General features: G+C 45.4%; 2 protein-coding genes and 1 pseudogene across 2 annotated transcripts; all 3 read right to left on the reverse strand.

Annotated features, from left to right (window-relative positions):
- Positions 1–1,061: 1,061 nt before the first annotated feature.
- On the reverse strand, positions 1,062–1,831 carry LOC127766357 (uncharacterized; annotated as a pseudogene).
- Positions 1,832–4,785: 2,954 nt separating this feature from the next.
- LOC127765909 (uncharacterized) lies at positions 4,786–6,097 on the reverse strand. Its single transcript, XM_052290879.1, has 2 exons — positions 5,903–6,097; positions 4,786–5,805 (listed from the first exon to the last, which is right to left on the reverse strand). The coding sequence occupies exons 1-2, from the start codon at positions 6,000–6,002 to the stop codon at positions 5,015–5,017; spliced, it is 891 nt and encodes a 296-aa protein (XP_052146839.1). The 5' UTR covers positions 6,003–6,097; the 3' UTR covers positions 4,786–5,014.
- Positions 6,098–6,565: 468 nt separating this feature from the next.
- LOC127765867 (uncharacterized) lies at positions 6,566–9,261 on the reverse strand. Its single transcript, XM_052290832.1, has 3 exons — positions 9,015–9,261; positions 7,183–7,444; positions 6,566–7,097 (listed from the first exon to the last, which is right to left on the reverse strand). The coding sequence occupies exons 1-3, from the start codon at positions 9,138–9,140 to the stop codon at positions 7,039–7,041; spliced, it is 447 nt and encodes a 148-aa protein (XP_052146792.1). The 5' UTR covers positions 9,141–9,261; the 3' UTR covers positions 6,566–7,038.
- Positions 9,262–14,023: the final 4,762 nt, after the last annotated feature.

The raw sequence follows: 14,023 nt of genomic DNA on the forward strand, positions 1-14,023 counted from the left end.
TGGGGGAAGTACAATGTATGTATGTGGTATGCCTCCCGTGCTACAAACATTGGGAATCTACATATCGTAGTGTAACTGCAATTGTGAAATTTACCTTCTTCTATTGTTGGATAAGAGTACATTGAAGTACTGCGTACAAGCATGTTGCCTCTGTGTTATGAAGCCTAACATCAGAAAATACCCCCTTCTGTTTTTATTTCCTCACATAACATTAAATTCACAATATATAAGTAATTTTATGGTCTTTAAGCTAGAAGATACCATAAAATTTCTCATAGACATATAGAAGAGAACTCACTAATGCTAGTAGGATATATACATAGGGCGTGTTTAGTTTTTTGGGTGTAAAGTTTTTTAAGTATACGTATACGCATTTGAAATATTAAACGTAGACTAATAACAGAACAAATCACAGATTTCGCCTGTAAATTGTGAGATAAATTTATTAAGTCTAATTAATCCGTCATTAGCAAATGTTTATTGTAGCATCACATTGTCAAATCATGGTGTAATTAGGCTCAAAAGATTCGTCTCGCAATTTACATGCAAACTATGCAATTGTTTTTTTTCCCACATTTAATACCACATGCATGTGTCTAAACATTTGATATGACTTTTTGATCAAAACTTTTGTCATTTTGGAGGATCTAAATAGGGCCTATGATAGGTAGAACGAAACCAAGTGATAAATGTCTGATGGCTCATCGATAGAGAAATACTTTTTGTCAGCACACCACTAAGGATAGCCGTCATGATAATTCATTACTGTTGGACGTCAGAATGTCACTGATAGGCCACAGGACCCGGCGGGGGCAACCAACATGAAGATAAATCCCGTCAGGCTTGACTATTTTTTCTAATATATTAATCTGTAAATTTTTTGCACGTTCGAAAAAAGCTTGACTATTTCCTTATCACTTTGGCTGATAAGAAATAGGCAATATTTGCTATAGAACACTCAAAAAACGTGTAATTAACCGTGGGACATTGAAAAAACGTGAATTAGCTGTAGGACATCACAAAAGAGTGATTATTTTTGGTGAAAACAAGGAGAGGGAGCGTTAAAAGTACTGAAATGCCCCAGGCCACGAGCACTACCTCTCCAGCCTCCTCGCCGCCCTCCCCACCGGCGCCGCGCACGCTGGCCGCCTCAGCCTCACCCGACAGTAGCAGAATAGCACGACGTCGCACGCTGCTGTCGTCCCGTTCACTCCCACCTGTGACGTTAGCGGTGGTGGCGGCGACGAACCCACCGCGAGCAGAGCACGCTCCGCCGCGCCGGCGCACTCCTCCACGTGTCGGGAAGCACCGGCAAATTCACCACCGGCGCCGCCTCCACCGCCGTCGTGGAGTGCGCCACGTACAGCCAGGCGCGAGCGCGGGGCAGTATTGCAGCCGCGGCGGGACCACGCCACCTCCGACTCCGCCTCGACGGCCCGCGCCGGCCGTTGCAGGAGATGAGGACGGCGGGGAGGAGAGGCGGGGATGGGGTGAGCTGGCAGACGAAGGTGGCGGCAGTGACCTCTTACTGCTCCGGGAACACCGGGATGGTGAACACGGTGCCGGGCTGCGCCCAACGACGGGAAGAGCAGCGACGGCTCGAGTGACGCCGGGTCCGGGGGGTGAGCAACAGTGCGAGCGGCGACGCCATCAGCAGGAGCCGCGCCTGGTTGGCGAACCGCTCTGCTGCCGACTCGTAGCTCATGTACCACGAGAATCCGAGGAAGACGAGCAGCACCACCAGGAAGAAGCACAGGTGCAGCGGCAGCTCCGGCGCCTGCACATACCCCGCCGCCGTCGGCGAGCCGACATTGCTGTACGAGTTCCCCATCGATCGTTCGAATAATTGAACTGTCTCCCTTGCGAGGTGAAGAAGAAGAAACTTGGCAATGGAGGTGAGAAGGCCGGGGGCATTTCAGTACTTTTAACACTCTTTCTTTCTCTGTTTTCACCGAAAATAATAAAATAATGTCTCCCGTGTCTAGTAGCTAATTACTATTTTGCGATGTCCTACAACCAATTCATGTTTTTGCGGTATCCCACGGCTAATCACACTTCTTTTAAGTGTTATGTAGCAAATTTTGCCTAAGAAATACCATTTTTGACTATTCCAGTTACTACCATTTGATACTGATTGATCATTTGATTTCATCACTCGATTCACAGGCAAGAAGTAATCCACATCCAGCACCATATGATTCATTAACAGCAATTACTATTACATCCACAGTCCAACATTGATACAACCATGATATATCACAATATATATTCAACATCAGTTCCATTTAATCTTCGTGAAATCATGTGTAACTTGGGATGAATAATTTGCTAGCACAAAATATTCCGGCATGCCACTTTTTTAATAATATATAAGAGGATATTTATTGCATTCTTTTTCATTGAAAGAGGGGAGAAAAATAAGATACACATCCTATAGGTCCGTGTATAAAACAAAAATTAGATCACCTCAAAGTATCTCTACTGCTTTAAAAACGGGGTTGTTCTCCTTTTGTCCCCTTCGTGTATGTGTAACCATCGTAGAACCCAGTACTTTCTCTTTAAACGTTTCTAGCCCGTGCTTTATCCTCAATCTACCCATCCAATTAATTCCTAATTATGGGTCTGATCTGTTGCAAAGCATGAGCATATTACCGGTAACTAAGAAACAACAGTTTCCATGGGAAGCATGAGAAAATTCTAGGTGGTAACAACACTAAGAACATTATCAAGAGATACCCCATTAATCCACTCCCTAAATATTTTGGTTTTCTAACTAGGATTTAAAGCCCTAACAGATTAGGCGAACATGACTCCTTGTAATGGTCATGTTTGGCTACACGGTGCAGTAGTTACAATATCCGCGGCTACAGTGTATGCAGACATATCATACTATTTGCGTTGGATGCACTACAACAAAAAAGTACAGTCGAACATAGCAATAAAAAGTGGGGCCACCTAAAAAACTACCAAAATATTTCCTTTCCTCCCATATAAATCAATCTAACAAATGGGACATTGGGGCCACCTATGAATCCCTCCTTCTTTTCTCTTTTCTTCCACCTCTACATCTTATCTTGGTCTACTGCCTTTCTCGTGGATGGCCGAACAGATTGGGGCACGATGAGGTGGTTTTTGTCTGGTGGTGGATGGCAACTAGGGCAGCTAGAGGAGAGGGTGTGAGAGGATCCGGTGGCCAGTGGCACAAATTGATGGCCCTCGCCGACACGAATCCAAGCGGCAACAAACAAGCTTGAGACAACGTGAACATTTTGTTAGCGCGCGTGATGGTGCAGAGGAGGATCTCGGTGGCCGGTGATGTGAATCGTAGGCCGCCAGCTGTGGACGAGCTCACAATGGCACATTTCGGTAGTGCATGTAAACTATCCGGGATTGACATATTGGGAGCCAGCGGTCTCTCCAACTTGTGGGGAGTGAGAATAATGGGGTTGTGATTTCTAACTTTTTTTTTTTATCTATAATTGGAGGTCCGTTGGATCCATCTTTTTCTAAAATTAAAAATCTAAAATTTTAGGATTGGGAACAGTAGTAGGCATGCTGAGGTTGCTCCTGATCGAGTCCTGAGTCCCGCCTGAATTGCAGCTCTGTTTTGTTCTTGCTCACCATCAGCTGCGTCGTAGGTTACATTTCTGAAAATTCTTGTCATTTCGCTCCAACAAAATGGTCAGTAGCACAAAGGTTGTAGGGAGGAGGTCATATGCATAGGGTAGTAATGGGTCTAACCTTTTAGCTTACAAAATGTAAGGGGCTGGGTTAAAATTTAGTACATTTTTATGCTAAAAATAAAAAGAGTTGGGCTGAAAATTGGCACATTTTATGGTAAAGATATTTAAGGGCTTGTTCGGATCACAGGATAGGAAAAACATAGGAACAGGAAAAAACACAGGAATAATATAGGATTGTATATGTAAAACGTAGGATTGAAAAACAAAGGAATTTGATGATAAGAATCATTTGGAATACAGAAATATATAAATCCTAAGAATTTTCCAATTAATATTGATCTCATATATTATAGTATAGTTAAGCAATAAAATATAGTTCCCATCTAGTCACTCCAACGTGATTAGCATGTACCCTGTGCTAGCTAATGAAAAAAAAATAAGGTGTGAGTGGATGTTCATAATCCTGTGAAATTCCTACGTTTTCACAGGGTTGCTACAGTATTCCTACAAAATTCCTTCACGTGCTTTCTATGAACCAAATGCATGAACAGTGCCAAATCCAAAAGATTTGTCAATCCTACAAAAATCTTCTGTAATCCCTCCATTCCGAATAAGCCCTAAGTACTGAGATGGTTTGTGATATGAAGCAAGATGGTGGATTTTTTTTTCTTTTTTTGAAACCTAAGCCAGCTGTTGCTGGTTTTATATCAAGTGAGCGAAGAGCTGTACAATGTCACCAAACGGTGAGGAGACAGAGAACGAAAAACAGAAGGAGAGAAAGACAGAGGAAACAGAGAAATCAGAGAAAATACAGAGAAAACAGAGAAGACTACATCAAGGTGTTGTTAGACGCTAATCTCGCTAAGTCTTTTGCCCCACATACTATCAATGTGTTGATTTTATCCAAGATTTTTGTGGATCGGTGGCATATATACCACACTTCAGCGCAACGAATTGAGGTTTGCCAAGTTGGGGCTCGTAACTAAACCTTTCATTAATCATATTGATTTTGTGCCATCTTAGCCAATATGCATGCTTGGGGAGGAGTTAGAACTATAATTGCAAATCACAAGGAGTAAAACAAGAAGAAAGAGACGACAAGTAGAAGATTTAAGTGCTCATTCTTTCACCATCTTATTTCATCAAATTGATCCACCAAAGCAAAAGAACATGTCTTTTGCAAGTCGTAACACCACCGCGTGATTAAATTAACAATCCACACACATATATACTTTAGCTTTGTCCCTTCCCAGACGAAGCACGCATTAAACATTTAAACTCGATCGGCGACACCTCCAACACTTTCGCGCCCTTTTTTTTTTCTTTTCTTTTCACATCTCGTCGCTGTAGCTCGCGCCATGGCCGTTGCCGCCGCCGCCGGTTGCGGCGTTCCTCAGGGTGTTCCACACGTAGAGGGTGATGCCGAGGAGGACCACGGCCGCCACCGCCACGTTCACCAGCTGCCGGCGGCTCGCCGAGGCCGGCCTCCTCAGCTGCGCCATGTCCGTCACCTCCTCGTTGGCCTTCTTCTTGTCTTCTTCCATCTTCCCTCTTGCCTCCCTTGCCATCCTCTCCTCCTCCTCCTCCTTCGCCGCCGCCGCCGCCGCCGCCGCTGCAGCCGGCGGCGGCAGAGGCTTCGTGGTCTCTTCCACCTTGTCCTCCTTGGGTTTCATGAGGGTGCCCAGGTCGGACCTCTTCCGGGTCACCGGCTCCGGCACCGGCGCTGGTCTGCGCTCCGCCGGGAACCTCTGGGAAAGAGCAGGCGTCAGCGGCGCCGGCGCCGGTGCTGGCGCTCTGCGAGGCGGCGACGGCGGCGTCCGCACCCCGGGAAGCGGCGCGGCGGGCGGCCTCCTGGGCTCGGGCTGGGGCGGCTGCTGCGGCGGCGGCGTCACCGGCGACGGCGTGGGTGACGGCGTCAGCGGCGAGGGGGTCTTCTTGGGGAGCGTGATGGTGAGCGCCTCGTTCTCGAACTTGGCGCGGATGCCGTCGACGTTGCAGTCGGCGGGGAGCTGGAAGTCCTTCTGGAAGCGGCTCCACCTGTTGCCGGCGACGGGCCGCTCGCCGCGCGTCCGGAGGTGGCCGTGGTTGTCCACCAGCACCCGTATCTCCTCCCTCTTGAACCCTGCACCACCATGACACGCGCATCCGCAAAAATCAATGGACGCGAAGCAAACCCAGCTGATCTAGAGAGAGATGGATCGAGTTGATCGTGTTCTTGCCTGGGAGGGAGATCTTGACGGCGTCGGCCTCGGCGCTGCGGCTCCACTCGACGGCGGCGTCGTACTCCTCGAAGGTGCGGATGACGCCCCTCGTGTCCATGGCCCTCGCTAGATCGCTACCTACCTCGGGCTGCTGCAGAACGATCGCTTCGTTGCAAATATGCCTCTACTCTGCTGCTGCTGATCGATGTGGGAATGCTTGATGACGATGACCTCTTGTGGCCGATGCATATATAGTCATCAGTGATAGGCAGGCTCAAGAGGAGAAGAATATGATTCTTGGATGGATCGGACATGGCTTCCTTTGTGGACAAGTGACCAATCGGCTGCCTGGCTGCATTGTTTTTCTCTTGTAGAACGCCACATTGCCAGATACCTGCGTGGGCAAAGGCAAGGTGATCAAGTATTCCTTGCTTTGGTTTTGGGGCTTGGAAAATGCATGTGGATTTGCAGCGGGGTGTTGCTCCACCGCTCAAGAGAAGCATATTAGTTGGGGGTGGGATAGGTATTAATTAGGATGACCCTGCATCACTTTTTGCATCTAGTACCACAAGTTACATATATATGTCAAGCTTTTGTAAACTTTGATAACAAGCTATTCATGTTCATGGCTCCTTGTCATTTGAGTTTCTATTTTCTAGCTTCTTTTATAGTATTTGATAACGAATTAATGTAGCCGGTTTACAAACATTTTCTTTGCAAACATTCTTTCACAAATGACAGCAGCACTAAGCTTGAGACTGAAGAAGGGAAAACGATACAGATGCATACACTTCAAGCGCAACTCTGAAGCTGAAGGTGTTGCTTCCTGGGGTTTGTTCTGTCTGAGCGTCTGTACCACAACAGTAGAGTTGATTCATCTGAACAGTCGAAAATCACACCAGCAGGCTGCGTATATAAACAACCCCGGTATCGTTCGTTGCCTTTGTAACAGGTGCTCTCACAAAAGTCATTTTACAGCTGGTGCCTCAGCATCAGATTAATTGATACAAAGAAATTGTTCGAACAGCACTATGTGAAAATCAACTATGAATATCTTTTGCTTCTCTACATCAACAGAATTCCCTACCGAAGTAGCCTTAGAAGATGTTACTTGAACTGCATTGCCTTGCTTTTGAGACCCAAACCATGTCAATTCACGTGTGTCCACGGCCTCCACACTTTGAGCACATAATGCTCCCAGTGCCCCCGCAGCCTAAAGAATTTACAACACCAGATCATGAGTCATCCATATAGTAGCAAGGAAAATACTGTAAACAGATGATTATCAGCTTGTATACCTAGACATCTGACTTTTACGATGATTCCCTGGCTTTCTAATATGGAGTCGACGTACAAGCCTGAACCAGCACAAGTTGCACACAGCACTGCACCTTTAGTTTCACAGCTTATGCAAGGAGGATTCTTCCCAACGTTCTTCTTTTCCAAATCTAAACCAGCTGGTGTTCCAATATCCTCCTCCGGAACAGATTTGTCATAGCAGAATAATGATTCGAGGTTACTCTTGTTTCTTTGCAGGTCATAAGTTGCACCTGCTCTAATCTGAATGGAGATAAATTTATGAGTCTCTTAACACATAATTCTATTATCAAATAAGACAGCTACCTAGCTAGTTAATATGAACTAGTATCATTGCCACCCAAAAAAACATTTATAGTGAGTGTTATACAGCTAGTTCAATGTTTCTTGACGCTGAACACCAGATATTAAGCAGTATATTGCTACAAAAATTCACAAAAGTAGTTGCTATAATAGCCTAGAACACTAAGAACAACACCTTGGAAAAAAAAGTCAACAACTCAAAATTACCATGAGTCAATAAGAAGTTGCATGGGAATACAAGAAATTTGCTACTATTTCCCCTACGGTTCCTCCAATGTTTTCATGTGATTCATCTACATCGATGCTACAAGGCTCTAAATCCTGAACATGACGTGTTAAGCAGAATTTTCTATCATAGATGACTGTATGTATCAGTAGGCTAGAGTTCACGATAAGAACACTAACTTCCAAATAGACACATGACACATAGTGTGCATCAATAATAAGTGTCAGTTACAAATGAGAGGAACTTACATAGTTACATGCCAGGTTCTACAATATGTGAAGTCACATTTGTTATGCATTATATCTACAAAAAGAAATTGCCCGAGGGATATGCAGTGTCCACCTTAATGTGCAGAAAAATATCTATAGCAAGTGACAGTTCAGTGCATAGATTATTCATACAGAGGAAACTAGTGTTGCTTCACGCACAAAAACACATAAGAATGACTGGTATTGGCATGGTTAATTAAATCCACATCCTTCTGCTGCTGATCTATCCCAGTATCATGTTCTCATTGTTATAACCGACAGTTTCTTCCTCAAGCAGTATGCTAAATACATGCAAAAGAAACTTCGAACTTTTCCGTCTCACAATATCATCAGACATCACTCTCAGCAATGGACTTCTGAGAACCCAAACAGCTTTGCCACTCGGTTCATCTTGGCACGTACATCAATTATTTCACTCAAGAGTTTCAGCAGATGCTCACATAACTCATAAGGCACCAGAACCACCAAAAGCATATGGCAATATCACAATCCAGCTAGGCCATCAGACGGCAATATTTATTGGGTATTTTAGAGTCCTCTAGGGGCACAAACACAACATATGTGTGATCAATTCCTCGCGAATTTGACCACCAGCATTTCAACATCTCCTCACCCTACTCTAGTTCATTTGGATGTCTTGATTTTTAGCATTATCTTAGCTGATTCGAAACAACGCGATTCTCAGGGACAAGGATTTTAGCAATTATCTCTCTTCATATGGTACCCTTTGGATCAAGATGAGCTCCCACTGTCTCCCCACTACGCAATGCACTACGCGATTTGATTCAAAAGAAGATGAAAAAGAAAAATCTAAACAAAAAGGCGCCCGCAAAGCGCCACATCGAAAAAATCCCACCGGCTCGGAAGCACCAACCGGAAGAAACGCATCAAATTTTTACACCGCTGAAACGAACCCCCACCCCGACATTCCCACCGACCCCCCAGCGCATCCTGCGTCCGGATAGCTCGCAGGAGGAATCGTAGAGGAAGGAAGCGAGAGGGGAGGTCACCTCACCTTGGCGGAAACCGCACGAGAGGCGGGCCGGGCCGACGCGAACCACCCTGGCAATGGCAGGGATCCTCGGCCGCGGCGCGGAGCCGCCGAGGCGGGCGGCGCGCGGAGCCTAGCCGAGACCTCCATGCGCTCCGGTGCGGACGAGGTGGGCAAGCAGCGGTAAATCTCTCCTCGTCTCCAGGAACTCCGCCGCGGTGGGAGAAGAAGACGAGAAGGAGGGCGGCTGGCTCCTCGAGCTGGAGGAGCTTCGGGTTCATCGAAAGGACGTGGGGCCCACGTGCAGTGAGATGAAGTGTGGGTCCTATCTGGCAGTAGTCACGGCCTGCAGACTACTGTAAGTAAAATGGGTTGGGCCAACATTCCGAACGAAAGGCCTTAGAATCGGTCCATTTGATAAGTTGGCTCAGTTAGGTGGGCCGTTACACCTATCAGAAAGGAATAAGTCCACTTGGACTCCCTTAAAAAGTGACCCGAATCTAATCCATGATCCTAAACCGCAAAACCGGATATCTCAACCCCCAAACTATTGAAACCGGTGCAATTTGACTCCCTCGACGCCGGCGGTTCTAGAGGGCGGTTTTGTTGATGTGGCGCTGACGTGACAATGTTGACTTAGTCTTCGTCCCACGTGGCGCTTCTATGGCATTAGAATAAAAAAATATCTGTGGGACACATCTGTGATTCACACAAAAAAAATATTGTGGGCCCCACATTGGGGCCCACATATCATCCTCTCTCTCTCTTTTTCTTCTTCCTCCTCCCCCTCTCTCCATTCTCTCTCTTCTCTCCCCCTTTTGTCTTCACTTTCTCTCTCGTGGAGAAATCGACGGGCAGGGGTGGCGACAGTGGGTGGGAACCGGAGCAGAAGCGGCGGCGGGCAGGAGGGCTAGCGGGTGGGTGCTGGACTGTGCGCGCGTGGAAGCTGCCCCCTGCGGCGGCGGGGTGTTGGGAGAGGGCATGCGACGAAGGGGAGGAGGCCGCATTGGCGGAGGGCCAGGCGGCACGAAGCGGGAGGATGGCGCGTAGGGGCTCGAGGCGGCGATGGGGTTTTGGGGAGGCTTCGCAACATCTGGCAACGGTGTCGTTGGCGTCAACAGCGGCGATGGCACAGTCGGAGATCCACCTCGGGTCGACGCTCCAGGACGACATCGCCTTCGACGCCGATCTCGATGTGGTCAGGGAGGTCGGCGACGACTACAAGGAGGAGGAGGAGATGGGGGGAGGGTGGCAGCCGGATGGTCCAGCCCACCGCTCTCGCCGCCACAGTCGCTCCAGCTTCTGCCACCGCCGCCGCTTCAGCTCCTGCCGGCCGCCACCACTCTGGCCCCGCCCGCCGCCGCTCCAGCCCCATGCTCCCCGTGGCCGGCCGAAGGGGAGAGAAGAGAAAGGGAAAGAAAGAGAGAAGGGAGGAAGAGGGGAGGAAGAAGAGAGAGAGAGAGAGGATGACATGTGGGTCCCACAATTTTTTATGTGTGTGAATGACAAACGGGTCCTACGTATATGTTTTTAATTCAAATGCCACCTAAGAGCCATGTCAACCCCACAGACTAGGTCAACACCGCCACGTCAACGAAACCGTCCTCCAAAACCATAAGGGAGTCAAATTGCACCGGTTTCACTAGTTCGGGGGTCGAGATATCCGATTTTGCGGTTTAGGGTCATGGATTAGATTCAGGTCACTTTAAAGGGAGTCAAAGTGGACTTATTCCTCTCAGAAAAGGCTGGTGTACAAGGGCGCATTGCACAAGAGCACGGAGAGTCGGAGATGACGTCAATAGCTGCAAGTAGGATGAAAACGGATCGGAAACGAACGGAAGCTTTATCGTATTCATTTTCATAATTTTTTAATTGGAATCGGAATCGAAAACCCGAATATGGAAATGAAATTGAATATTATCGAATACACATATGGAGCGAATACGAGCGGAACAAATACGGTAACGAATATTTGCCGGTATATAAAGAACCCCCCTCAAATTGAGTTTCTTATTATTTTAGGTCAACATCTCCAACATTTATATAGTCAATTTTATAGGCGGTCCCACAACCGTATGTGAAAATCGATTTTCATGGCCATTCTCTTAATAGATACATATATAAATATGTTTATTTATTTTCTAATACCAATACCTTTTACTACATGCATGTATAGCTTACTTACCATATCACTTATTATTAAGTTCTTGTTTGTATAAATTGGAGGTGTTATTGATTTGACTTAACATCTTTGAAACTTATAATATTTGTTTTATACTTTAAATGTTTTTAAATACAAATGTTATAAACTACAAAGTGGTAGATCTCGTTGAGCTCTCCAACTGTGATATGGAACACATCTCCATCAGAAGCCGTTTGAATTGTAGATATGAGATTTTGTAAAAATAGATATAGTATTTTATAATAAATATTTAGACCCTTAAATGACCTCAAATAATAAAATAGTCAATAAGAAAGTTGTAGATCTCATCGAGCTCTACAATTTTGATACAAAGTTTATTTTCATCTGACTCCATATAAAAATATATGTATATATACGTGTTTTTTCTAAAATTTTATCCACGTCTACGGATATCGAAAAAAATTTCCATATAATTTCCGACCGTTTTCCAATTCCGACGGATAGAACTCTTACTGGTATTTGTTTTTTTTCCGAGTAAAAAATTCGAATTCATTTCTGAATCCAAAAATTTATAGATAGTTCCGACCGAAAATATAGAATCCAATCGGATGGAAACTATCTGCACTAGTTCAACCCTAGCGTGCAAGGACACTCAAAACCAAAAGGCAAAGGAAAAACCTTTTTTAGAAAAAGGCAACCGAAAGGAGGCCACCAGGGCCTGCTTCTGTACGAGCACGTACTACACAGCTACACGTAATCGACCTCGATACACGCGCGCGTGCCGAACTCTGTTGCATAGCCAGCTCGCTGACGCGTCAAGCCGCCCCATAGAACGATATACCTGCTCATGTAGCACGTACTCCAGGCGCCTAACTGTAAACGATTGATAATATCGCATGCTGACGCGACTCCGGCTCGAGCACCCGATGGGAGGAGATTAAAATCGGACGTTGACGTTATCATGACGTTAGCGTCCGATTTACATGCAAAACTACTCTAAACTATTTTTTCTCTTAAATTACTTATCCAAATCATGATCCGATTACACCATTACATTTGTTGCAATTAAATCTTCAAAACAAGGCCACACATGGATCATTATTAAAAAAAACCACACATGGATATATTTCGACGAAAAAAATTAGCTTATTATTGAATTATTTTTAAATATTGCACGATGTTCTACCAGGTATATCGGACTTGTTTCACTAAGTAGATCAAAAATGTTTCACTCGTTTAAATTGAGTGTTGTTTCACCTTATATAAAAATAATGTTTCAGCAAATAGTGAAAGAATGTTTCATTTCACTGCAACATTTGATCTATACATAGTGAAACATTATAAGTACACTAGGTGAAACATTTTTCGGTGGAACAAAAAATGAAACGAATTCCCTTAATAGGGGGTTTGTAAAATATGTGGGTTTTTTGTTGCAATGGAATATTTTAGTTCACTACATCATTAGATCTATACATAGTGAAACATTGTGTCGACGTTTGATGTCGCGATTCCGGTATTTGCATAGTATGGGGATTGTTGGTACTAGGATCTGTGCGAGATTGAGATAAAAGAGACAGAGACGAGGATTTTTATACAGGTTCGGGCCCCTGAATTGTCAGGTAATAACCCTACATCTTGTTGGCCGAAGCCGGTATTTCTCTTATTCACCATAATCACACCAGTACAATATTTGCGGTAGCCTCTCTAACTGTTGTCAATATGGCGGTCTGAAGGTTTGACTCGTAGTCGACAACAGGGTAGTCTTCCTCTTCGAGTTTGTGCCCGGCAAGATCAGAGACAGCGCAATGTCTCTCCTATCAGTATCCGGAGATACCATAGGGGACTAGCCGTGCCTATCTCTAAAGTCGATATCCGGCGTCTTGTCTTGGCGTATGTTGGCTTGTATGTTGATCTATTGTTCCGTAGATTGTGGTGGGTGTTGATTGTCTCCGCTCCTTCTAGGGGGCCTTGTATTTATACCCATAGATATCCCCTTGTCCAAGTAGAACCAGGGAAACCAATATGGATACAATCCGAGTAGTCCTTGTCGTTTCCATGTAGAACTCTGGTTGTCTTTCCTTATCCGGAACTCCTCCTATATCCGCAGGTTGTTTCCGTACAGGACATGGTATGTGGTGGGTCCTGCCAAGATTTAGTCAACTACTATTAGGTATGTGGTATCCATAACCCTGACAGTAGCCCCCGACTTCGATGCAAATGAACGAATTCATATTCTCAACCGCGCGCAGACCTTGGAGTAACTGTTATCAAGCTCATGTGACCGTTCTCGGTGAGTTCAGAGATAACGTTAGACTTCCTTTATCAGCCTCGTGCGGGCACCAAAAGGGTTTGTCTGAGTCAATCTCCAACGTCAACCAAGAAAGTACAGAGCATACGACTAAGTCTCCCGTCTTGCTGTAATCGGGAATTTGGATTGAAGTCAAGAAATTTCATCTCGACGGGTACACCATCTCTTCATTCCGTATTCCTTGTCGAGATCCACCAACAGTTCTCCAGTGATCGAGAAGACGTAGAATCTGCGACGAAGCCTTGTCAACATTTGTCGTACTCGCCTTAGTCGATCTTGGTGTAGAACCATAGAGACATGGAGTCTTCGATAATGTCAAATAGAATTTTCCTGAAATCAATACTCAGAAAAGAATATTAGATAGAAATAGCCCCCGAGCGAAAGCTCAAAGGGTGACATGTTATAATATTTATGGAAAACTGAAGATGAATTGAACTTACAGACCAATGTTTTGTATATGAGCGTCTACTCTTTTACCGACTTCGATCAGTCAGTTTGTTGAGTTATACACTCTCCCTAGCCCCCAGCCTTGTCGTCGGAGAATCGTTCTCAGAGGATAAGGCTCTTGGACCTTTGACCTGC

This window comes from Oryza glaberrima, chromosome 3 (assembly GCF_000147395.1).
Source record: "Oryza glaberrima chromosome 3, OglaRS2, whole genome shotgun sequence".
Lineage (NCBI taxonomy): Eukaryota > Viridiplantae > Streptophyta > Magnoliopsida > Poales > Poaceae > Oryza > Oryza glaberrima.

Coding starts and splice junctions, on each gene's coding strand:
- LOC127765909 (XM_052290879.1), bottom strand. CDS start 6,002: ATGGACACGAGGGGCGTCATCCGCACCTTCGAGGAGTACGACGCCGCC. Junction 5,806..5,902: donor CGTCAAGATCTCCCTCCCAG/GCAAGAACACGA, acceptor ATGGTGGTGCAG/GGTTCAAGAGGGAGGAGATA.
- LOC127765867 (XM_052290832.1), bottom strand. CDS start 9,140: ATGGAGGTCTCGGCTAGGCTCCGCGCGCCGCCCGCCTCGGCGGCTCCG. Junction 7,445..9,014: donor CTCGTGCGGTTTCCGCCAAG/GTGAGGTGACCT, acceptor ATCTCCATTCAG/ATTAGAGCAGGTGCAACTTA. Junction 7,098..7,182: donor CGTAAAAGTCAGATGTCTAG/GTATACAAGCTG, acceptor TAAATTCTTTAG/GCTGCGGGGGCACTGGGAGC.